Consider the following 26835-nt stretch of genomic DNA (forward strand, 5'->3'; position numbering starts at 1 on the left):
CAATTATAATGTCCTAAGTTTTCTCGTAATGCAAATTTTTCTATTGAAAATAGCCAAAAAAAAAAACAATATGACTCACTCGTTTTGTTCGTCGAACGTGTTTTTGTAGTTGGGCAACTCGGCGATTTGAGTAACGGACAATTCTTCCTTCATCTCAGCAATCAACTGTTCCAAAATTAATTTCAACGCAGCGCTTAATATTCCCGAATATGTACTCTCGACAGATGAACACATTCCCGTTGAAATCGACCGACCTGAATGTGCCGAATAAATCGATTAAAATGCAGACATCGATCGATCGTTAAATGTAACATAAATATTTGTTATATATTTAAAACTAAATCAAAGACCTTGTGGCAGCGGGAATTGCTACGAAAACAGGTGCATGGAATTAATGTCCACACCATATATACCAATATACTCCATAGGCGTGCGCACGGGAAGCACCGGGTATGTTCGGGCACTCCCCGAAACGTTGTAAATAGGGTTTCTACGATTTAAGTCTAAGAGTAAGGAGCATTCGTTTTAACTGAAGTTACTGAAATTGAATGTATTTTGTTCTAAAATATTTGATAAAAAATAAATGATATTTCGTAGTTGGAAGAAACAAAACTAGATATTCTACATCTTCGTGCAAAAACCTATTATGATAACACTACAGTTGACTGCAAAAGTGAAAATCATAAAAAATCGAAGAAAATATACGAGACCCGAGGAAAACATGTACATCGGGACTTATGTATCAAAATAATAGATAAAAAATCGAAGTTATATTTTTTAAAATCATTTATACGTGTAAATTGTAATCTATCAATTGTACCCACACGTTATGCTTAGATAAGGATCAAAAATATTTTAGGCACCCCCTGAAATGCAGGTCTGCGCACGTCTATAAATATGACTGTATGCTTGAGCAGACGGAGAATCGACTCAACGTTTTACTCCGCGTTGCACTTACAACGATAAGGGGTCATCATTATCACTATTATTATTATTACCTATTTGTTTTGGATCGCTGGACAAACGTTTGATGGCCCAAAATGCATTTTTCAATTGTTTTAATATTTCCTTTACTGTTACTAAGATCGACGTGTCCGTTCCAACTTCTAGTACGGTCTGACTAGTAGTCGAGTCGAGGTTGGCAGTAGTAGTTACAGGAGAGATGGTTGAAATTTGGGCTGTGTCCGCCAGGTAAGAGACCATCAACAGCTGGACAACGATGCAAATGAACGTTACTTTTGACATTTTGTTCTTTCGCTGAAAAAGATAAACATATTATTTAAACACGAAAATCTATTTTAAATGCAAAGAAATCGCTGTGTTATATTTTTCTAGAGCACAATAATCATTAAAATACTGAAACGCGAACACTCGTCTCGCATACGCTTCGATAATGTCTCACCTGATTTAGACGACGAATAATAAATCGTATTGGTTATGGTAAAGTTTGTCGATTATGCGACTCGGTTTACTGTTTCAACGGATATGACGTTAAAGCTCTCGGCGATTGCTCTAATATACGTGTTATTCGAGATAATTTTATCCGGTAAAAAGACGTAAATTGGTAAGCGATAAAAAAAAATGGATGCATTTTTAATAGCTGTTCGGGTAATAAAGTGCAAGTTAAGTCACAGTTACAACGTATTATCATATTAAACTCATTATTATGCCATCTGGCACCATAAATTATAGTTGAAATAATATTGTTTATAGGTATATTTTTTTCTTCCGTTTTTATTTGTCTATCAAGTTTATCTCACGTGTTTGGATTATTTATAATATTTTGATTCTTTCTCTTATTAAATTACCGCGAACGCGATATTAAAACAATAATTAAAGTCCTTTAATCTAAAATGTGGTATGTTAATAGCAATGACTTGAGCGGCAAGCGCCAAACAAGTTTTGTTTTCATAATAAAGCTTATTAATAATCCAACGTGAACATCGCATTAATTCCTCCACGTAGTTTTAAGAATTTCAGCAGCTATCTGTTAAGAAAATGAAAGAAGGTAAAATATTTAGGTCATCTCATAATAACCATACATAGGTGCGATTGAGTGTTAAACAAACAGTTTCAACATTTATAGTATTAAACATTTTTTTTTTTTTTTTGATTGACTATTTTACTTTTTTACGACTATACGTTCTTTACGAACGCGTTATGCGCTGAAAAAAGTTCATAAAATTCGAAATACCTTTATCGTTGCACTCCATTTATGCTTTTACGAATAGTTTGATACTGAAACAGTTGATTTATGATTGTGCAATAGATGAACTTTAGAAAAGTCTCAAAATTATTTTGAGAATATGAATATTAATTGAAACTCGGAGCGAAATGCTTACAAATAAATCTAAAAGTCAAGCCGCTGAAGTTAAAAGCTGTAAATATAAAACGACATGCTAGTTAGATTATAAGTAGAGCGCGGATTTTGAAGGCATTTTCTTTTTCATTCTATTGTTTAGAAATTAAGCTAGATCAGCTAAAAATTTTATTTGTACTACTTAGAATAAAATGCACGACATTTCATTTTGCTTTTTATCGTTGTATCTTTTACGTTTTTTGTATATTTATAATTTTTGGGTATTTTGTGTAATTTTTTTTGCTTTTAAGTTAATTTTTTTCAAAATGTGTTCTAAATAAACTTATTTGAAATGATTATACTTATTTTAATATTATTCAATGTGTTCCAAATCTTGTTCAATCATTTCTTGACATACTTTTCCATGTGTGTTTGTCACTTAACGTAAATTATATAGTAGATTAATTTATCTTGAAACGACAATAAACATAAAAATATGCTCTTGCTCTGAAAACGATCTACTCAAAATTATAATTCAGTTTTTGTTGTAATACCGCATAGTCATTTACAAAATTATTATTTCTTTTTTTTTTTTAACTCATTTTTAATGGGTTTTTTTATGCTTTTTTTGTAGGATGTATACAGCTTTATTATGTATAATATGTTTATTATAGTATAATACTTTTCTTTAGTTTTTTGTTGATTTAAAATCCGTACACTAGTAATAAGTAATACGTTTTTCGTACACTTTTAGAACTGCGATGGATCGAAAAACATCGACATTGTTGAATCGCAAAAACAAAAATATATATATTTAACTTTCATATCGTTCGAGAAAACGGTTCGAATTTTACTGGCCGTTAACTGCACTGGTAGAAATCAAGTCTGGAGAATGGTGAAATACGAGGACAATTAGCAGTGTCAAGTCCATGTCGGTTAGACAGCTCAAATCTTCAGAGGTATAAATGGAAAAGATGGATGTGCCGAAAGTCAAAAACGAGAAATATCTCTTCGGTCGCTTGTCATTAATGCGATGTTTCACGGACCACACTGTGCAGTCAATAAGCACTACTATAAATAAAACGATTAGGTGACTAATTATGTTTCATGCGTGTGCGTAAAACCTATGACTCTGACGATAATGTAATCGAACGAATGGCACGTACGAACGGTAATTTCAAATGATTCGAATTTAACAACTCGCAGTTGTTTTACACGAACACGGGCCGCTTGGAAATTATGTTGTAAAATGTTATTAGTCCGCGAGCGTTTATTTATTTATTTATTATGTTGATTACTAATAAGGAATAAAAACAATAAATGTTTTAATCTCCGAAAACGATAAAGTTAATAATACGTTCGTTCGGATTTACGATCGCAGCTCTCGCCGGTCGATTATCCAGATGAACTGCGCACAAGTCGACCGATATAATACGTCAAAAGTTAAAATTATAATTAATTCGAAAACAGTATTTGAAATGTTGAAGTCTACTGTGTGCGGGATATTTTGAAGGCCGCGGCGTAATCAGCATTGATATTTTGAGAATTATTTTACTGATGTCAATCACCGCGTCGGAGGCTATCCAAGATGGTAAGGTTAGGTTAGGTGGCAACAATAACTGTGTAAAAACATATTTTTTTCGTTCGAAAATATTATTACGTGCACAACGATATGAAAAACATGCTGCAGTACTCGCATCGTCCTACAGGGACACAGCTGTTGAATTTTTAGCCATAAAATAATTGCTCTGGATATGACCGTCAAATAATAATTATTGCAAACAATTTTTAATTATTATTTTTTTTTCGTTTTGAAAGTTTATTTGCCCTATTTTTTATAATTACATTTCGTTTTTTATTATTTGAGATATTTTTATTTTTAATTTAATAATTTATTTTTAAATTTGCCTCTACCACGTTCATTGTATTTATTTTAATAGTTAATACACTATTATAGTTTAGAACATTTACTATTTCAAAATAAAAATAAATGTTTGGTTGAAAAGTGTTGAGATATTCTAACTTTCAATCCTGAACCAAAAAACTGTTTTAATCCTAAAAAACGTGATTTTCGAAAAACTCTTTCTTAGGGAACCTAAACATAGTAACAAGTACCTACATTCTCTCAAAATATCTAATTAATCGGTATGGTAGTTTTGGTTTTATGTAAATCAGAAAGTGTGTGGTATTTGAATTGTATACAGGTACCTACAGCTTAAACGTTTGTACTACGACTAAAAAGTCTTCACCTGCAAGATAATTAGTTGAATTTTTTAAAGTGAAACTTCTTTAGGCGCGGCATCGTAAGTCGGATTCATAGGCCGTTGCGACCAAAAAGCGTTACGGACGTGACTTATCACTGCCGCCGCAGTAGGCCGTAGTCTTTAACAATCATTGTATATTGTTTTAAAAACAATAAACAATGTTAAAAAATGAACAAAAAACAATGTTTTCAATTTAATTGGCAGCAGCGACGTGATGTATAATCCCATGCCTATATTTACCTAGGCTATACCTCGTGTTGCGCTATTCAGCTGAACCGTATTGTGTGGTGTGTTATTATTTCACAGTTTTTTGTTCACTTTTAACCATTGATTATGAATTAGACAGAAGCGCAGCGAATTAAAAAAAAAAAATCCGTAAAAACCAATAAAAATGGTAAAAATCGAAATCTGCCGAGAACATAATGCACGGGAAAAAACATTCCAATCCATGGTCGATCGTTACCAACAAAAGGCAAGTAGATCTAATACTAACAATAGTCAACTGTTATTAACCTGTTGATTTGGCCGCATCATCAACGGTCTTCTGTTTACATTTACGAATATTTTTTAAAGTTTGTATTATGCAGTAAAATCGATCATTAAAATTATTAATATCCTTATTAAACTCATGTTTCGTACATACTACACAGTGCCGTAACGACCTCTCGTGATGCCCTCGATGCGTTTTATTTCAGCACTGTTTTTATACAAAAGACCCAATTTTAGTTGACCTCGAATGCGCCCCTTACGCCCTTGGCACATCGATCCGTATCGCCAACCTTTGTTACGATATTTTTCGATGGTCCGCGGCTGAAATCACATCTGCTGCGGTGGCTTTTTGTTAGTCCTGTAGTCGCTCGTGCGGTAAATAGGTTGAAATCGAAAATGTCGTTCGGCTTCTCGCCTCATGTACGCGTCATTCGTGTCCCGAAACACGACGACGAAAAAGTAGAAATGTGTAAAAAAAAAAAAAAAAAACGGTTCCGAAGTTACATTTTTTTTATTATATTTCTCAAGAAAAGGACATGCATTTGACATTGTGTTTACACGTTCGTATATCCGTGTGCATTGTCATGTAAATCCCGTGCGCTTACGGGTTCCGCGCGTTCCGGTGAATAAATCGCCGAAACGTGAACAACAACGGTCAAGACGATCCGCGGCGAGACACGCTTAGGGACACACTGTACAAACGGTAACGCGTCCTTGGCCGGCCAAGGAGTCAAACGGCAGGAGCAAGCGCGCGAATCGTGTTCCCTTTGTCGTGCACGACCTCGCGACGGCGGCGAACGGGTCGCGCGGCCAAACGAAATAATAATAAAAACGATAATAACGATCGAATAGAATACGAAAATAATAAAAACTAGGACGTCACGACTCGCGTCCGATATTTCATAACGCCTCTCTCGAACGGTATTTTACGTACGCGGTTATTTATTATATACCGGGCGCGGTGGAAGGCAAATAAGAGCGTTGCACACGGGTAAATGAGTTTTCGGACGACGTGGACTAATCGGTGTCAACCGGGCGCGCTTATGCGGACGCACACATACCGTTAAGCACTCGCGCGTACAATATCTAACCCTCAGTCCGAGATCCGTACACGTAATACGTCTGCATGTATGTTTCGAGCGTTGCATTATTATACGTCGTCGCCTCACGGTTTTTTTTGTTTTTTTTTTTTTTTGTTGTTTTTTTATGCACACGTTTATTTCCCCCCCTCCCCCCGTTATTCCTCTCTCCGAACGCGAAACGGACGGAGTAATGGTTTTAGCGCGGATCCTAAACGCGTCGTTGTCGTGCCGACGGTATAACAACGCCACTCGTAGTAATACGCGATGTCCGATGGTAATATATTACGCACGACGGCCGTGAACCGTTTACAAACGCTGCCGCGCGCACTCAGCCGACGAACGAATGTGTTACGGGAATAGGAAGAGCTTTAGAAACGTATTTATAAATCGACGGTCGAATTTAATGAACTTGCCCGGCAGTGATTTTACGATTCGACGATCGCTAGTGGTAAACCTGAAAATCGTAGGGAACCGCACCACCATCATCGTATATATTCAGATAACGTGATTTATTTTCGTTTAAAATACAATCATTTACGTATGCCACAGTCGGCAATTACTGAAATCGACGAGTTTTACGAAATAAAACATTTCCTAGGCAACCGAAGAGTGTGTACGACCGGCTTAAAACTATTTCGACCCTTAAAGACCGCAACTTTTGAAAATTCCTTCTTTACTGTACCTATACATTATTATTATCTCCCGATATTTATAACGAAGACCAATAAGTGAGGGCGTGATCGACTGGTATGAAAATTCATTTATTCAAAATACATGGATCGCGGTTCAATAGAAATTTAATATAAGGTGTTTTCAAACACATTAAATAACGCGACGAAAATTTTATTTATACTTCTACGTGAAAAGGATGTAAAATACAAACATCGTTATAAGAAATAAACTCGTACGTTTACATAATAACATTAGATTGGAACAATAATGAAATCGAATCACTTAACTTTCAACTATGGCGGGCGCATGCGACGGTCATCCGTAGTTAAGGTTTTCGATGATCTCACGTCTGTCGTCTGCCACCGCTGTCATCGTGTACATTTAGGTACGTATGGCCGTAACAATAATACATACGATACGGCCGTGTTATACGTCCGTGCACTGTTATATCATGATATGATAAGCACGTGTAGCTACGTTTAAGTCGTGCAATCACGTCACGATCTGAGATAGACGTATTATGTTTGTCAACGTAAACGACAGCCACTTTTCTCTGCGTATAAAACACGATCTCGTCGGAGTACGATATCATGTGATCGAATCGATCCGAAAAAAAATACTCGACGGTCTATTATAATCAGTGGCGTGCGAAGGGGGGGGGATATATCCCCTTATGGGTTTTTTTTTTGTAACCACGACGACTAGTGAACTAGTAGTTCTTCTTCGTAAGTAGCTCTTTGTCTACCCTTAAACGTTTAAAAACGTATTTAAGAAATACGACGGGGCAGTCACGGTTAAAGGGATTGGCGTTAATGAACACACATCGAGACATTCAATTATCTATAGAACAAATAATTTATATGAATTTAGTGTGAAATCCAGAAGGACGAATTTCCGCCTTGATTGAATTTTTTTTTTTTGTATTATAATAAAGAATAAATATTGAAAATAATACTCACCCGAAATATCGGAGAAAATTGTATGAAATATGACGTTACCTACGAATTTAATAGTTATTTCAAAGTTTTTCATAAGACGTGCAAATATAAAACACGAGTATAAAATTAATTATATTCTATAATGAGTGATAAAGCTGTAATGCTATTTATGAAAATTTTACACATTTTCAACCCCTTCCCCCCCATCAAATAATATAATGTTTCCTGCGTTCGACATAATTATGCATTAATGCATACATTAATGCATGTTTCGATGTAAATCTAGTCTGATACCGCCGCAGTTTTAATGAAAACTGCGAACACCCACATAAAACTGCGCATTGCGAACACCCGGGAAATGAAGTTTTCATTAAATTAAACCCTCTCGAACTTGTAGTATACTTGTTCATAAGAAAAAATTTATAAACAACACCCGATGTGTACGCATGTCCACGCGAAACGTTACGACTGCGAATCGTTTTCGTTCGAACCGGTCGACTGGCCATCGCTTCGGAATTTTCAAACGTACGACGCGGCGAAAAAAACATCAATATCACATGATTGATTACAGATACTATTAACACGTGCGTTGCACGCGTAAATTACATGCGAACCATTAGTGAATAACGGGAGTCGTTATTTACTAGTGATAAAGGGACAAGGACGAGGTACACTCAGATATTTCTCAGATGCCCCGCGGAAGAAAACGCTCAAATAAGTGATGTAAACACGCTTCGATTCGATCGTACGCACAGTAAAAGTCCTATTCAGAAACTAAAATTAGTTACTAAAATTTGGTGAGTAAAATGCAACTCAAACTTTGTCTGTACACGGACCGTAAATAAATAGCTGAACGACAGTTTTAACGATTGTGAATTTCATAATAATTATTTTTTAGGCCCTCTTCACACGACGATACTCAAAAGAAACTTTATATCGCCTGGATACTAGGATACTGGGTAACTAGGTGACTGAGCAAATTGCGTTTAAATGGCGTCATTCGAACGACACCATTGAAATCTCGGTGACTGAGCAGCTTACGTGAATAGTCTCCTCGCTACATTGTTGATCGAGTAGCCAGGTAATTTTTATTGTATATTATTTCATGTGTAATAAAATAGTATAATATGGATCAAAATTTTAACATAAAATTCGTGCAACAAATGGAAAAGTATCCCGAGCGATTACAAATTAAAAATCTACTACGGAAAAAATATAACGGAAAAAGCTTGGAGTGATGTAGCCACAAAAGGTAAGCTCACAGGTTCTGGGCACATGGCTATGAATAATTTATATCCATGTAAATCATATATGTTACATGAAATTATGAAATCAAAAATCAGTTTCCTGTAATTCTTTAGCAATAACGAACAGTCTGCAGTTAATATTTTTTTCGATGTAAGAATTGGTCCAACATTTTCTTCTGGGTTTTTTCAAGTGGCGTTTATAATAAAAATAAGGAATATTTTCTTCATCGCTACTCAAATCACTCCTAGACATCATAAAAAATGTATTTATTTTAAGTTATTTGCTGCAGAAATATTATTGTACACATGTAACACGGAAAACTGAACAGCGGCGTCGAAATCGTAAGGCGACATTAAACATTTGGTGTACTGTACGTGAGGATAACCTGCAACTGAAGTTGCCTAGTCGCCCAGTCTAGTGATATCTTGGCGATTACAGTTTCTTTTGAGTATCCCCGTGCGGGGAGAGCTTAAGTTATCGTTCGTTTTATGCCTACACAACACGTACACAGTACACCATGTTCGATAACAATTGTTGTGATTATGTTAATGTAATACATTTCGTTACAAAATAATAGTATCGCGTAAAAAGTAAAATAGATGACACTGCATTATTGCATCGCACAATATTTGTGTAAAAATAAGTCCAATAGGCCTACCGCGCGCGTGTGTATATATTAATTATATATGTAAATAAAAATATAGTAATTCGAATGTAGACGTACTGCAACGTATTATACTTAAGTCGATTTTATCTTTGAAGTTATGGCGACGGGAACACATTACCATACGTGCATATAATTCAAGTATTACCAGCAGCATAAATTATGTTATTATAACCGACGGACGAAACTTCTACCGTGCGCGAGTCTACGTGTACCGCGCGTGTAATACGTCTGATCGATCACGTAAAATATTTCTTCCGCGCGCCCAATAAGATTTTAACGATTTTTTATGCCAGCGAAATCCATCGCGTCTGACACATCTCAGTGTAATTACATTTCAATGATGCGATCTACACACATAAAGAAACGCACTGACCACTCGTGCCTCACGGATTCATCGCGGCGATAAAATAACAATTAATTTCGGAAGTCTGCAGGCGCGGCTGGATTGGGTTAGGTTATCTAATAAGCGACGGCGTCTGTAGATTTCTACATAACGCGGTATTACGATTACATCGTGAGCAACGCAATGTTTTATTTTCGATTTACCGGAAACACCTTTTTTTCGATCATTTGTTTTGAAATACGTCTTTCGTCTTCCGACCTTACGCTCTGACCGCGCACCGAAGTTTTAAACTGGTGATGCAGTAGGACATCGAGGTAATAATGCGCGTTGAGATTTACTTTGATTTTTATGATTATTTATTTACATAATAACAACCGTGTGATCGGAACGTGATGTCAGTATCGTAGTTTTAGCTTATACGTGGCACGTGGCGACGATCGAACAGACAATTACATCGTATTCGTGTATTGTGTTACTTTATGTCACGGTTATTGCTAAAATATCGAGAGAAAAATAGTGCTTTTAATTTTCGTATTATTTACAACTAGGTACACTAGACAGTATACGAATCGGTTTTATCAGAGTGTCCGAACAATGTGCAACCGGTCGTCAACGTTGCGATATTCTAACCGACCAACTTTCATAACTCAATCGTTTAATCTTTTTCACAACGATTCATCTATAAATTGTCTTATAATTGTTCATGTTTACGTTAATATGGCAGTGTATTCGTTTCGATAATATCGATGTGTGTTAAGATTTCATCGGAATGTATCGAATTGAAATGCATCGAACCAACTCCATTGTATAACACATTGTAATAATTAGAACGAATACGTGAACTTCGTAAGTATACGATATTCTGGTAATTTCGTACAAGTCATTTGTAATGTCTTCTACTTTTCTTTTTGGTCCGTTTTGGCGGTCCATCGGCTCATGTGCAATATATCGATACGTAAGAGCAAACAAACACATTATCCAATGATTTTTTTGAAAACTGCAATTTCTAAAATGTCGTTAGTCGCAACAAATTCAGGGGTTTGCCTATTAAAATTAAAATTGTATTTTTAATAACCTCTGTATGAGTATGTATAACAATTAGAGGTCTCTATTTCACGTGAATTTGTGAATTTAATTACACGTGAACACATGAATTCTGTTATTCAATCACGCTTTTATTATTAAATTTGAAATTGTATTATTGTCTGTTAGTAGTAGGAACTTCGTACTGTTTATAGAAATCTCCACGTTTCTGTCGTATGTGTAGTATCTAGATTAATCCACTTATCCCCGTCATTTTACGATAATACTGTTTATGAAACATTTATTTTTAAAATAGTTGGTATAAATACTTTTTAGTTTTTAGTTCTGGTTTTAGGCACACGTTATGTAAGTATCCGTGGTAATGAATTACACGGGAATTAAATTCACGGATTTTTAAATTTAAGCACGCGTGAACAAAAAACACGTGATCACGTGAATCTTAATTCACGTTCAAATTCGAGAGCTATAACAATAATATATCCGTGCTGTACATATAATAAAATATACGGACGATTATGTAAATTTACACGATCACCTACTATAGTAATTATGGCTTTGAAAGTGAAAAGTGATTGTCCAAACGAATTGCTTGAAAACTTGATCGATAGAAATGCGTATAATTTTGTCGAAAATCAAATAGGTAGGTTTTTAACAGATGAACAAAAAAAAAAAAAATGGAATTTTTCGGTTCCCTCTTGATAAGTCGATCAATTGCACATAAATCAATCTAGCGTAAACGGCATGAACGACGTTGACCGAACGTTTGTGTACGAAGAAGACACACATCGTTGGAGATATCTCGCGAGCACATATATTATTAACCTTGACATTTCTTTTCTATTCCACGCGTGTGTAGATTTATGAAGGAAAATATGATAATTGTATACGATCGTTGTTATGCCAGAAATGTGTACACTTATACCTACTCAAAAACGCGTTTACATTTTCACGCATAAAAAAAGAGTGCTTTGAATACATGTTGATTAATCGTAGTTAACGTGGAAAAAAATTGTTCAAGCAATTCGTGCATCTTTCACATCCATACATATTCATATTTACACATAATATATTATACCAATACATATATAAACACCCGCCTCATATTTTATCCGCACCAACACATTTGAAGAATTTCCATCTTATACTTGTTGTACCTGAACAGATTGGTTTTTTTTTTTTTTTTTTAGTCATTCCCGTGAAATTACGTTTGAAAATACATTTCGAACAAAATAACATAAACCACTTAATACTAGTGTGTCTATAAATATGATTTTCTTATTAATTTTTTTTTTTTATTCCACATCAGTCCTTGCATACAGTATACATACACACACACGCGTATATGTGTGTACACGACAGCGCGCATATAAACGTGAGTGTATAAAATATTGTCGTTAAAAAAAAAAAAAAAAAAAACAAGAAAACGGTCGACGTTATATATACTATTATTATTTTTACTTTTTTCCCCTTGTTAGATTAGAAATGCATTCCGTATCGTAATAAAACGCGTGTCTGTCTTTTATTCGGAATTTTTTCCAAGAGCAGTAATAATAATGTTTAAATAAAAAAAATCGATTGGCAAATCGACGCCAATGTACATGCATGCACCGCATTATCGCGGTGAACGGTTCAGCAAACCCGGTCTGGTCGCTCGTTTTTCCCGACAAACAACAACAACAACAGCAATAATAATAATAATGATGATGATGATGATGATAATGATAAAAAATCAACGAGTCGTATTGAAAACGACTGTTTTTGTGTACGTATCGCGTTGTATGTAAGGAAAACACGTGCTGACCATGGGCGACGCAAAGGGGGTGCAAAGGAGTGCGCTTGCCCTTCCTCTAGCTTTTTTTTAAAAAAATAAATTAATTAATTGAATTCGATAAAACAGAAGATTGAGGACTACTATTATCATTGTCTAGAGGCCGACGACAAAACCAAAACCACTTTGTACTGTCAATTACAACATAAAAAACTATTCCTACGTGTTTAACTCGACCAATTTAAGCATTATTCAGAAATCAGCGTGTACGCTATGCTCGATGCATCCCGCTGACGAAATTCTAGGTGTATTTTTCGACCCCAATGCACCGAAACTGCAGTTTTCCGATGCGTTCGCGCGGACTCGTCCTTATCGCGTCGGCACGTGTTGGTCTTGCACCGTACAGATACGCCACGTATCGTACTGTCGGAATGGGAACGGCCGACCGCGTGGACATCGTTGCGTATTCGTCTGCATTGAAATCGAAAAAGACTTGTTTTTTTTTTTTTTACCACAGCAACTTGCCGTTAACAGTTCTGAACTGTTGAAAAACCGTTTTCATCGAATGCGCACACGATTGCAGCGACGTCTGGCGGCTGCGTCCCTGCAGATTTTCGACCCGATAAGTGCGTCAAGAACGTATAATAACATCCAGTAGCGTACATTCAAATCAACTCTGGGGGAAGAGGGGTTTAAAAAAAATTAATGCACTCCAAAAACTACCAATTTATAACTGACTCTTTTTTTCAAATAATCAAATTCTTCAAAAACGGGTTATAACCCCCCCCCCCTCCAAACATCTCTCTTATTTTGTAAGATATACAATCATCCTAAAACATAAGTATAATGTTATATCCTACGTTATACGTATCATAGGTATAATGTTGTACCCGTACGGCCGAACACTAATCCGTTATAAATATTATTTCATACATTTTTCTTAGAAGCTGGTACTAAAACAGTCGTATTATCGTGAATTATCAATTCTTATTATCATACGAACACGCATTTCTCGGCGAGTATAACCATAGTCCGACCATAAATTATGTTTTTACTCTTAGCTCAGAACGAAAAATGTTTCAAAAATCACTTCATAACTTTTTTTTTCTCTGGCCCAGGGGGGAGGGGTAGAACTCGAAAACCCTGTCCGACGATACGCAGTACATCAAAGGGTCCGTTCCCGCCGCAGCTTGGAAATCGTAAACATAAAGTTCATGCGTGTTCGTAACGTCATCGCGCACTCGTACTCGGGCTTGCAAACGGTGAACGCCGCGTGTACGACATACGCCCCTGGTCATTCGTCGCGGACCGCAATGGCACTGCACCTTTTTAGGACCGCCTATCGCGCGTTAGTAGTCGTGATATCGCCGCGAACGATTTTTCCGCTGACCAAGAGGAAAAGGGGGGAAGGGCAAGACGGAGCATTTGCCCTCCCCCCTGGAAAAAATTAGTTGAACGGTTTATAAAAAGGTTTGCACTTGAGAACAACTGCGAAAACTTCAATTTTTATTTAAGAACGACTGAAGTGTTCAATAATTCCGACGTATTGTTTGCTAAGAATACATTTTTGAACATACTTTTTGGTGTTTTATTTAACTATGCACCCTCCCCCCCTGATAAATTTCTTGCGGGCGCCCGTGCCGTGGAACATTATCTACCTATTGTTCCGTCTTGGAGATGACGGGCGATTTCGTAATCCGCTGAACGTTCGTGTCCATTGTTTTTCGTTTTGTTTTTGTTTTTCGTGCGTTGCGTAACGGGTCAGTCCGGTGAACTTGTCCCGTAACGAACTTATAGCCCTGAACGCGATGTGACAGCGCCGCGTTGTGTGTCGTCGCTTCGTTGTATGCTGTCGAATCGGTTATTCGTTCGATAGAATCATTGTACTTTCCGTCGGAGTGTCAACTCTGCGAACGTAACAAGAACGTAAATAAGTCGTACCGGGGTCCATCGTGATGACCGCGTTAGGTCCGCCAACCGAAGTCGACGGTCCATCTGATATTCGTTTTCGACTGCAACACGATAATTCGAAAACGCCACGTGCACATTTATCGAACGATCGGAGTACACAGACGGCAATGACGGTTCAATGTTTTCCTACAGATTTACACGGGCAAGAGTGTAAACTAATATACTCTTTGTTTCTTTTCTAGGTACCCTAAGGAGGCGGACTCCGTGTAGCAGTGACTGCAATTTAATGCGGACCCCGTCCAATCGGCAATCGTATCGAAACCGTAACAAAGAAACGTAAATTATAAGCGCGCGAGATGCATGTGCCGCAGATGGTGTATCGATCGGTCCGTCGAATTATTGCGGTACATTACGAGCAAAACGTTTGAAACGACACCGCTGTACGACGTTTTTCACCGAGAAAACGAATCAAATAACATTTCAGATTCTCGATGCCCACAAACGAAACGATTAATAAAGATAAGACCTCGTTATGGTTATTCGGTTAGCCGAACGCGGTTCAATCTTTGTGCTCGCTGGATTTTTTTTCCTCGTTCTCGATCGTTTTAATTTCTGTAAAACGGCGCGACGCGTGCACATGCCCGAGAGATATTTTCGAGATTTTCGACATAACGACGTTATAATAATACATATTATCGGACATCACGGATCATTACGAAGGCGGTCACCATTTTGAAGGATAACATAGTACATTTTAGCAGACCGAAAATAAAAATTATTTTTAATTTTCGCAGCAACATTGTGTCATTACAACATTACGAGCATCGTAAGCGAACCACTCGTTTCGATGAAATAGCAATTTCTTTTTTTTTCTGGAACCAGTTCGCGTTGATTTTATATTACATTATTTTAGCTCCTCACTGATTCGTGATCACTAGAGTTAGGATGTTTACGACTTTTTTCACATTTTTTTTTTTTTAGTCGTGCAGCATGCGGACCAAGTTATAAATTCGTTTCTTACGACATAGAATCAAATACATTACTTTTTATTTTGCATATTGCTGCATACTTAGGGATTTTTATGAATAAATACATATTTTTAAAATAAAAAAAATAAAATAAATGCATACTATATTCCAACTAAAAAATAACTTATAATACAAAACCCATAGGTAGAGATTGTTGGTTTCACAAATAATGTAAACGTGAAAATATAAAACGTGTACGGTACTTTATGGAAAGTTTATCTTTAATACTAAATCTTTACTGGTTGTACGTTTTATATTACGACAGTTACGACTGATAATTGCGATAAAGTGGTGATACCGATCGGATGTTATAGTGGCTAATCATAAAATCTTTAGTGTATGGTATGTCGTGAGTAGTTTACAGTTGTTTTTGTAATAAAACTCTTTTATTCCGTCTATAAAATACCCAAAATTAAATTTTCGCATATTGCTCGGACTACGCAAATTTGTTACCGGATTCGGAAAAGATGTATTTTCAAAAAATGATTTAGTGACATGCGCGTACACAAACAAATATTTTGAGAGAGGTTTTAGGTTCGTTTTCATAATTATATAATCCATATACCACTTGTACTATAAAAAAACATATTTAATAATTTTCCGGCATTTCAAGAGTGGTGTAAACCTCACCTTTTGTACGCGCCTGTTTAGTGATATTTTGTAAAATATTTGGAGTAAAAATTGTAACTGAGAATAAAATTACATTATAATAACATAATGTACGTGAAAAACATTTAAGGGTATTACAAAGCAAAACAGTGATGGTAAATATACGCATTTTAATGTACAATTGTATCTTTTGAGTAAAAACAAAATTAATAATAAACATTTTAAACAGTCATATTTGATTTTTTTCTTTTTAAGGACATGTGTTTTAAAGATCATAAGTATCCTGAACCTAGTGATCACTATTTCATTGACCAATTGGAAAATTCAACACAAACTTTTAGACATTTAGACGCAACAATAATACGATAATCAACACCCCTGAACAGCGGACGTATTCTGCATTCGCTACGATGTCTGCTGCTAGAAAGAGATTTCATTGTACAGCCATTTAACTGTTTTAAATCCTATTGGAAACAATTTCGCTATATATCTGACATTACGTCGTTCTCTGTATCGCAATATATATAAATAGTATACAAATAGCACGCTTGGGCGTTTTGTAAAAGTTTTAATAACTTATCGTTATTATACGGGTAAAAGTGTCTTATATATATTATATGTATAATTTATTCTCTTAAAACGTTGCCTCGACGCGTTTTGGCGTAAACCGATTCAGTATTGAAACTGTACATCGATTAGAAATCGGTGCTCAATGTACAAGTGTAAATTAAACACTCTTTCGTGACACCTTTTCATCACACACGTATTCTAATAATAATAATAATTACACGTAAAGAAAACTATTCGGACGGACTGCAGGATAGGCACGAATCCAGCCCTGGTGCAAGGGGTCTGGTGAATCGGGACCCTAGATGTAGGTCTTAGATTTTGTTAGTGGCATAAGACAATGGTTGTTCAACAATTTTTAGATCACGACCCCGCATTTTTTATTCTTTTGTAATGCGACCCCGTCAAAAAAAAAATGTTATGTTATTGATCGAAATGTAATTTAATAACCGGTAAAATATTTATATGGTATACAATTTTGATTAATTTTCACTTGAAAATTTGACAAAATAAACAATTCACTTTATTCATTATTTTTTATGACCCACAAACCTATTTTATTCATGACCCTCAGGTTAAAAACCACTGGCATTATATAATACATTATACAAAACCATTTTACTTTCAAATACACCGATTAACATGGTTTAACAAATTGGACTGTGATATTTATTTTTCACTCGATGGTGTAGCAAAGGGGATGGCGAACTGTACCTACGTCAGGGTCGCAAACTTGTGCGAATATCGTATTTTATACAGCCTTCAAAACGAAATTTTGCCATTAAACTTTTTGAAATGTATAAATTTTGTTTAATCGTACACAATACGTGTGAATTTAATGTTGAACTTATGAAAATCAGCACAAGGGAATTCACATAGAAAATGTAATACCTATGAAGAATTTATCGATGAATTCGCTAGTCAAAGAGCGAGAAAAGCAAATTGTTTATGTTTAAAATTTATACTGAAATATTAACGATGGATATTTGTCAGTGGCGCAACAAGTATTGGTTTTCGGGAGGGGTTGTGAATTTGAAAAAAATAAGCAGGTGTTTGGTGGGATTAAGGATGTAAGATTGAGTTAGGTTAAAATATTTAAATTACAGATTAAACTGTTTAACTTCTATTTCATATTGTGATACCACAAAAAAAAGTATTATACAATCGACTATAGAGAAATCGTAACAGCAAGGTTATTGATGTTTTAAAGTTGATCGGAACGTTACAAAACGTCATGTTATTATTGTTGTTCAAACACCACAATGGTTTGAATTTTCGCGCCATAACATGTCGTTCATTGTGCCATGAACGTCTCGAACTTTCGAGAATTTTCATGGCACTCCCCCCCCTCTACATCTCGGAGCTGTACTGATGACCGGTCTGCGACTCGGCCTTTGCGGTCTTTGTCTTTTACGTGCACTCGCTAGCGATACACGCTCCGCGTAATCTTCTCGCGTTGGTCGTCACGCGGGATTTGTGTATCGTTCGAGTTTTTCGCCGATTGTCGGCCATATTTTCCAGGGACGGATCGTCATTGTCATCGTGGTGTAGCTGTGTAGTGTTGCGCCATTGCCCGCAGACGTCAAGTTGACCATCCTGTGGCTGGTGATATCTTTTGTCTTTTTTATTGTATTTATTAATTATGTTTGTATTCTGATTAAGATTATATATCGTTTGTATGTTTTACACCCATAAGGCGTTATTGTGAATATTATTATTATTTATTTAACAATGGCGCCCGCATTATTATTACATTTTATTTTGTTCTAATACGATTAATTATTTATTGTAATATTATTACGTACCCGAACTCGGGTGCATTATCATATATTTGGTTTTTGTTAATTTATATATAATTTGTACAGTGATAATTATTACCTGGTCCTATATTATGCGAGTCAGAGCCGCCGACCACCATACTCGTAGGAACGGTTCAGGCACAAACAATTGTTATCTATTATATTACGAATAATATTCATATTTCATATGAATCAGCCGCTACGCGTGTTTAAGATAAACCATTTTTTTTCCTACGTAGAATTTGTAAAAATCTCAGAAAACTTTCGAGGGGGGTTACAACACCCAAACCCCACCACTAGTTGCGCGACTGATATTTATAATTATTCTTCGTAGTTATTGTAAATTGTGTTCTTAAAAATAATTAGTAAAATTAAAGGTTGAAAAAAATATCATCGTATCGAATTTTTAACCGGTGAAAAGGCATTTTTTTTTTCTAAGTTTACCAAGTTAGGTTAGCGAGTCTTCGTGCACCGCTAATTCGTGTTTATTATTATTCCGTTTCAACACGAACTGTAAAACAGTCGAAACAGTTTCCGAAGAGCCTCCTCCGATTAGTATATACGTAGTTATACGACTTGACCATTAGGTCCGGCGCATAGTACACGGAGGGTGTAGAATCGGAGATTTCGAATTATCGTCCGCCAAAACACGTTATAATAATTATGACTACTATTACGATCGCGTTGATACAACGTAACAATACGCATTACGCGCGCAGGTCGCAGCGGTCGGTCGTTTTATCGCAACACGAAAAATACATCGCACCAAGACAATAGCCGAACAAAGTCGGACCGCTTGCGCAAGCGCTACGAACGCGCGGCTCGTAAAATGCGTTTATTGTTTATGCGCGCACATTATGTACCGTATTGTTATGTATCTTTGTGCGCATACAACACATAACGTCTACGATCGGCATGATCACGTTGTACCCGTCGGGCCCCGGTCGGACCTGCGTGAATATTTCGTCGACTTCGCGAGACCAAACGGTACGACCCGCGATCGGGTGTACGACGTACGTGTCCCCAGCCCCAACCGTTTTAATTTTTCAACTTTCTCCGACGCCGAATGTTTAGTGCTCGATTCCTGCCACCTCTTCCGGATTTCCTGCTCAACTTCTGCCCCCCCTCTGCAAAAATCGAAAAACTACGGATGGGGCTGGGCACACGTGTCTCCTTGTTGCCCATCCGCAGTCTAAAATTGACTTTTTTAACTTATTAAATAATTGGCGTTGGAAAAAGTCGAAAAACGAAAACGGGTGGGATCGAGGGCATATACGTGTAAAAACCAGCGTAACCTCAACCTAACCTACATGTGTGCAAAACGTTTCGCGGAACAGGACGCGCTATTTTTTTTCTCGATCCTTAAGCGTTTCGCGCGTTTTCAACCAGACGGTCGGAGCCTCCGGTGACGGACTACATTTTCGCCGCGGAACGTTTTGTTCTCGGTGCTGTTTTTCTTTTTTCAATTACAAACCGCCCGTGGAACGGTTCAACTGTACCGGCAACGCGGGATTTACTGTCCGGACATAATTTCGTCGCGATCAAACGTCGCCTTTGGTGATCGTTCGCCCTCGAATCCGGTAGACGTGCAACGATAACGGTTAATCCATTGTGTTCGACAAGAAGACGGTCGTCGTCCGTCTCGCGTTGGAACCGTGCCCCAAGTCAAGTCACACCGCGACGTATTTCACGTTATTCGCCTGATCAGGTCAATCTAACGTCGCGCGAACCTCGTCTACGCACGATTCGGTTGTAACGAAAAATCCGTGACGGACCCAAACTCGGACGGCGACCCGTACGGTACACAAGTCGACGACGTGACTCAAGAGTGCCCCCGCCGCGACCCACAAACAGATCGTGAATGTGACGACGTGCGGGTTGGACAGTTGGAGCGGCGAAATCTCTTTCGGGTCGTCCAAAGGGTTGACGTTTCGAGTGCATTGCGACTGGTGGTCGTGTACGTGTACACGTGCCGGCGTTTCACCGTGTGACGCAAACTTGTAACACACAGCTCTTGGCGTACACGGACTTGGATCGCACGAGCTAAACAATTGTTGTAAGCTTCGAACGAAATCACCCCTTGTCCGGTGCGCCCTCGAGGGCACACACATTAGTCGCGAAAACGAACCCGCCGTATATACGTAGACGCGCAAACACCAAAAACATTACCACAATGTTGCTGAGCGTACTCCTAACGTGCGGGCCGAGAATATTGCGCGTGCTTGCGAAAACAGAACTCTGTTTATTGTTACGATCCGGTCCGCGGAGCTAGAACGTGTGACCGGGGCAGGCGAGAGGATAGGGTTAGAGCCCCGGGCCTCGTAACTCCGAGAAGTCCCGTCGTCTCAGCATTTCGTACAAAATTATTTTATAAATATTAGAATGTAGGTTCTTTTTATACGAAATCTTCATAATTTAAAAAAAAACTTGTTTTCTTAAAAGTAAATTAAACATTAGGTATTCGAATATAGATATTAAAAAAATTTCTAAATTAAAAAAAAAAATTTCTAGTCTTTTTTTCTGCAAATGCATCGATAACTTCATCAAAATTATTGCTTATAGTGTTGTGTCATTTTTAATGGATAAGTTTCCTAGGGCATTCAACATTTCTTTACCCAGAGATCATCTTAATCTATTTTTAATTTTTTTGGGAACTGACCTGAGCTCACGCCCCCCCCCCAAAAATCTAAAAATAGGTTTGTATTATGTACAAAATAATATATTGGACTTTCGATTATTTTTCACAAGTTCATTACATCTACTAACAGGAGTTTATAAAACTGCAAAAAATATAATAATATAATTTTATATGCATTGTGTCGTGACAAGTGTGTTACTGCGCCCTTTCCGTAAAACGTTTCTGGATACGCTCCTGACAGGCTGAGAACGTTTTAATTTCATCACGAGCTGTACGTGTATATATGGAGATGATACCTGCATAATATACGCCGTGCAGGGACCAGATCGGGAGGGTGACACTGGTTCGAGTGCGGTTCCCAGGCCCTTACTACGATCCGAAAAAATGCCATCAATCTTTTCCGTAATGGTATACAACGTTACCGTGTCGGAATACACTGCAACGAAAACACGATCTCATCACAAAACACTTGATCCACTTAAAACTTGATAAATAATTACCGTCGGTATGTTAATATAATCATTCCCACGTCGTCTTCGTTTCTACATCATTTCGTGGCGCTGTTCACTCTCACAAACTATAACGCATGTAATACATTATGTGGACATAGTGTCGTGGTTACACGAATCAATCTTAATTGTGCGTAATTAATTTTTATATATGTATGTTTTTTATTTTTTTTTTTTTTCAGTGAAACCAACGTTCTAACATCGATCTTTACGCCCGTTGTTGTGTGATTAAGCGCATTAATTACTTTTACGATGCATAATTTCAATCACACGCGTATCGGGCAAAACTCCATCATCGACCGGTATCCGCCATCTAATACAGTGGTCGCCGAAAGCCGGCTCACGCGTCTGTACGACCGGCTTTACAATCCAAAATTTTTGTACGATTATAAGTTAATCGAATGTATTACATTTAAAATGATCGTCTAACATTTTAAACGAGCGTCGAGCGCATATCACGTATTATTTACAACGTGCCGAATGACTTTAACACGAAAAACGTACTAATTCGGTTGTGTTTCAAACGGAAATAATAGCTGTACATCGGGATAACATGAGAAATTCTTAAAAACTCTCACACTCGCACACCCTGAATTTTTTTCATCTTCAATTATTGGCCTAGGCGTCACTGATACATGGCCTTGTCACTTTGGCCTTCAGTTTTCCAATCTTTAATGTTGTGCATGCACCGTGGCTAATCAGTAATCACTGCTAATCATAAATGTTGGCCTGGTTGTGGGAAAAAATTGACGTCTTTAATTGCTTGAACATCCTTAAAAAAAACTTAAATGGCACCCCTGAATACGTATTTTGTTTGGTACGTGGCGCCTGGATCAGGTCGCAACCGAGTACGTGTTTTTAAACGTAATTCTGTAGGGTGGACGTGAGGTAACGTACCGCCGAGGTAGAATGGATCTGTACTTACGCGTAATAACACGAGACGAAAGTATTGTAGCGCACGAGATATTATGTCAGCTCGTTTCCACTAAAATGGCGTAACCTATATAATAATAACAACAAACAGTTGGTTTTAAACATCACGATTATATACGCGTACATTAGGTTCTGTGCAGTTGTGTAGAGCCAAAACATCGGTGAGCGTGGCATTGTTATTTCGTTCATCGGACACGTTTTTAGTTTATAACTTTTGAATTGTTTTAGGATTTTGGAATTACAACGATTATTATATGATCGACAAGATGGTACGCGGGGGAAATGTTCGTATGGGACACGAGGACATTTCAACTACGTGTATGCAACGTTGCTTCCGTGAAACGTGTGTTTTATTCCTCCGGTAAGTAATTAATATTTGTTTCAATAAAAATATTAAAAACATGATATTTCATCAGTGACATTGTAGCACGAAGCACCTTGACATTTACACGAAATGAAATTAATCAAAATTACGTACACGCCTGAGCACTCGTACATACGAAGTGACAATCTCTCGGCGTCGATGTAAGGCATATAAAAACTGCCTTGGATTCTCGTACACGAACATGAACTCCATCATCAAACGGTATCCGCCGTCTAAACAGTGGTCGCCGAAAGCCGGCTCACGCATCTGTACGACCGGCTTTAAAATCCAAAATTTTTGTACGATTATAAGTTAATCGAATGTATTACGTTTAAAATGATCGATGAACATTTTAAACGAGTGTCGAGCGCATATCACGTATTATTTACAACGCGCCGAATGTATTTAACACGAAAAACGTACTGATTCATGAACATAAACATGAACGGTATGATAATTAAAATTTTAAACACTTCCAAGTCGAATTAATATTTTTGCCATATATTATTATATCCTTTTACCGTTCTTATCGTAATTATTTTTATTTATTTTTTTAATCCCAATATAAACGTAGTATACTTTGAATTGAAATATTATTCCCACAAATTCAAGATGTATTAAAATCTTGTCGAACGAAAGCTGTAAATTATTAATTAAAATTTTAATTTCAGATGTCTAATGGATAGTTGCGCTTATATATAATTAATTTTATTATAATATAGCGTTTCGGTTTCCGATTTGTACGTTTTGTACAAATTTGTACTCGATCTTTTTTCGATTAACATTAAATGCGCTTCGTGTTATCTATTAGATTAAAAAATGCAAGTTATATTTTGAAAAAAAAAATCCCTAAGATTGAGAAAATTATTCCGATAAGATACATTATACAAACTGCGGTAATTTATTTTATATATATACTATTTATTATAATACCTACATCATATATACCTACTTGTGTGTACCTATATACGTATATCATTTAATTAATTATGAAATGTTGCGTATTGCGTACAAAGTGGTAAAGTAAATCCAAATATATTTTTAAGTTTTAACGAAATATATGAGTAATATCGGTTCCTTTACTTTTGAAAATACTAGTTATTACCTACTTACAAGTGTTAGAGGTTAGTAGAAATAGAGTTAAGTATTCATTCAACGTCATGGAATTTACAACAATGTTTAGTCAGAATGGCAAGGAATTATCAGTGTTAAATAATTTTAAATTCGAATTTAAATATGAATCCAAAATAAATGGTAATCATCAAACATGGGAATGCACTAAAAAAAACATGCAAGGCAAAATTAGTTTTCACAAGGAAAAAACTTTATTACAAGAAAAATCAGTTTTAGATCATAGTCATGAATCGGATTCTACAATTGAACGTCAAGCAGTAAATAATAACATCAAACAAAAAATATATTTAAATAGTATATATAATAAATTGCCGCAGTTTGTATCATGTGTATCTTATCGGATTTGTCGCAGATTGTATAATCTTATTTTTTTTTTTTTTTTGCCGCAGTTTACCATCTTCCTTATAACCGAATTGTTTTTAACGTATTTGGATAAGTCCGGACTGTTCCGAGCGATTCCGAGTCCGATAAACGGCCTTACAAGCGGCGTCAACTGCATAATATACATATTAATATCATTACTATTGAGCGTGTAATACATAATTTTTTTTTTTACGTATATTTATTATATGTATAGTGAACACCGCTGCGCTTGGACGGGTTGACGCGCGCGTAAGGTGTTCCTTACAGCATGCCATTGTAAACAGGTATGTGCGACCGATCGGATACACCCGAAAAAAATCACCTTCGTTATTATTATTTTTACTACTATTATTAAGATGACCGTTACAACGCGGTACGGTGTGTACCACGCGCGCGTGCGTGTGTCACATCCACTCATCGTGTGACCTATACACCGTTCAACCGTAATGTGGGCGGTGCAAGAACAAAAACCAATGTTTTCCCGAACACTCGCGGTATACATATTTATGAACGTTTCCGAACGCTCAGCATCATTTCGTGAGTGCAACGCAGTGCGTACACGGCACACCGGTAGGCTAACTGCGGTCGGGGTCGACGTCGGGTGTACTTACAAGCAGTGCTCGGCTTGAGGAGGGACGCAGGGGAACGGAGTACCCCTTCTAATTTTCTTGAAATTTTAGCGTGCCCCTACTATCAATACGTTATAATTATTACGCTTAACAAGTTTTGGGAACACAATTTTTTTTTAAACAAACAGAGTCCCCCCTTCTTTAATTATGCCAAATCAAGCACTGTTTACAAGTAACGTAGCAAGTCACCGTCGCGTATGATATGTTTGTGTAGTACGCTTGTTGGACCGGGTCTGATGTAAGCAATGCGACATCTCGCGGTCGTACCTTACAGCAGCGTTTCCCAAACTGTGGTCCGCACTTATACCGGAGGGGGTCCGCGAACATAAAAATGTAACGATTTATCATTGTTTTTCATTTGTATTAAGGGATCCGCGATCATTTTCGTTATCTCTAAGGGGTCCGGCGGAGAAAGCGTTTAGGAAACGCCGCCCTACAGGGCAGTGGTTCTCAACAGGAGGTCGTGTGTTTGCAATGCGAGAGATGCAATGTCGGGTCAAGACTTGAACGCGAGGTCGTGCGAACGTTTAAACGACAATGATTTCGCTCGTCTTGCGGAAATTGAACGCGACGACCGATTCGAGCGGCCGTGTTCGTAAACGCGACGCACAAAAATAAACAATATATGGGCCTCCAGTTTGCGGCTTCGTACCGTTCGGCTCCCGCTCACCCCTAACCCTAGGATACGTGCCGCGTACACGTCATATGGCTACGGCGGACTAGGCGAGTTCGCGAAACGTTCATACACTTTTTCTTTGCCGTGGGTCTCCAGATCTGTACGGTAATACCCACGATCAAACCCAGAGGTAGAACTAGAAATTTTTACGCCCGGGGAAAATGTTAAAATAACGCTTTATCATAGACCGATAATCAAATATTCTTCTCGGGGATTTTTTTCCTAATAATTAATATACAATCATACTTATTGAGTTTTAACCTAATATCAGTATTTAACGAAGTTAAAAATATCCAATAATTGTTAATAATTACAAACCCTCTACCTCTACAATTTTACGTTTGGGGTCACACCGGGTGCGTAGCCAGTGGGTGTGTTACAGGTGTAGTAACAACCCCCCTATCATCAATCGTGTTAAAATTAAGTCTTGTAAAGGTAAAAATTCATCATAAACCGTGATGAACACGTATTTATCGTAACGAAATATATACGATAGCAATAATGTAAGACCGGGATCCGGATTTTCAATACACCGTTGTTTTGTCTGATCAACTAAGACCGCGGTTCCGAGTCGTTTTATGCACGATTTCAAATACACATAACGGACAAAAATGTATTTTATATTTAAACACTTTCTCGTTCATTAGTACGTTACACATGAATAGATATACGTATATTTATTTATTAATATTCATATGTAATGTGCTAATGTGTTTGTATGCGTGGACAATAAAGTGTACGTAAGAAATTATTATTTTGTTATGTATAATTGTGTCGGTTAGTTTTGAATAACACCCCTCTTAGCTCTAGCTACGCGCCTGCGTCACACGACGGACTCGGAAAGATGTATCTTTGAGTACG

General features: G+C 37.1%; 1 protein-coding gene and 1 long non-coding RNA gene across 3 annotated transcripts in view; one reads left to right on the forward strand and one right to left on the reverse strand.

The window, feature by feature from the left end:
* Positions 1 to 26835, reverse strand: part of LOC112686898 — a 66303-nt gene that overhangs the window by 2557 nt on the left and 36911 nt on the right. Inside the window, exons 1-3 of one of the 2 annotated variants that reach the window (XM_025559371.1) lie at positions 1403 to 1485; positions 999 to 1257; positions 80 to 254 (exon numbers count right to left, since the gene is read on the reverse strand). In XM_025559371.1, coding sequence (XP_025415156.1) covers positions 80 to 254; positions 999 to 1245 — 422 coding nt within the window. In that variant the 5' untranslated portion in view covers positions 1246 to 1257; positions 1403 to 1485. Of the gene's footprint in view, positions 1 to 79; positions 255 to 998; positions 1258 to 1402; positions 1486 to 26835 lie in introns of those variants that run through there. The other variant, XM_025559370.1, reaches the window with a different exon arrangement.
* Positions 21403 to 23513, forward strand: LOC112686900. Its single transcript, XR_003148931.1, has 3 exons — positions 21403 to 22969; positions 23037 to 23169; positions 23225 to 23513. It is a non-coding gene; the product is annotated as an uncharacterized LOC112686900 (long non-coding RNA).

The sequence above is a fragment of the Sipha flava genome, unplaced genomic scaffold, assembly GCF_003268045.1.
Source record: "Sipha flava isolate LNK unplaced genomic scaffold, YSA_version1 329_pilon_pilon, whole genome shotgun sequence".
Taxonomy (NCBI): domain Eukaryota; kingdom Metazoa; phylum Arthropoda; class Insecta; order Hemiptera; family Aphididae; genus Sipha; species Sipha flava.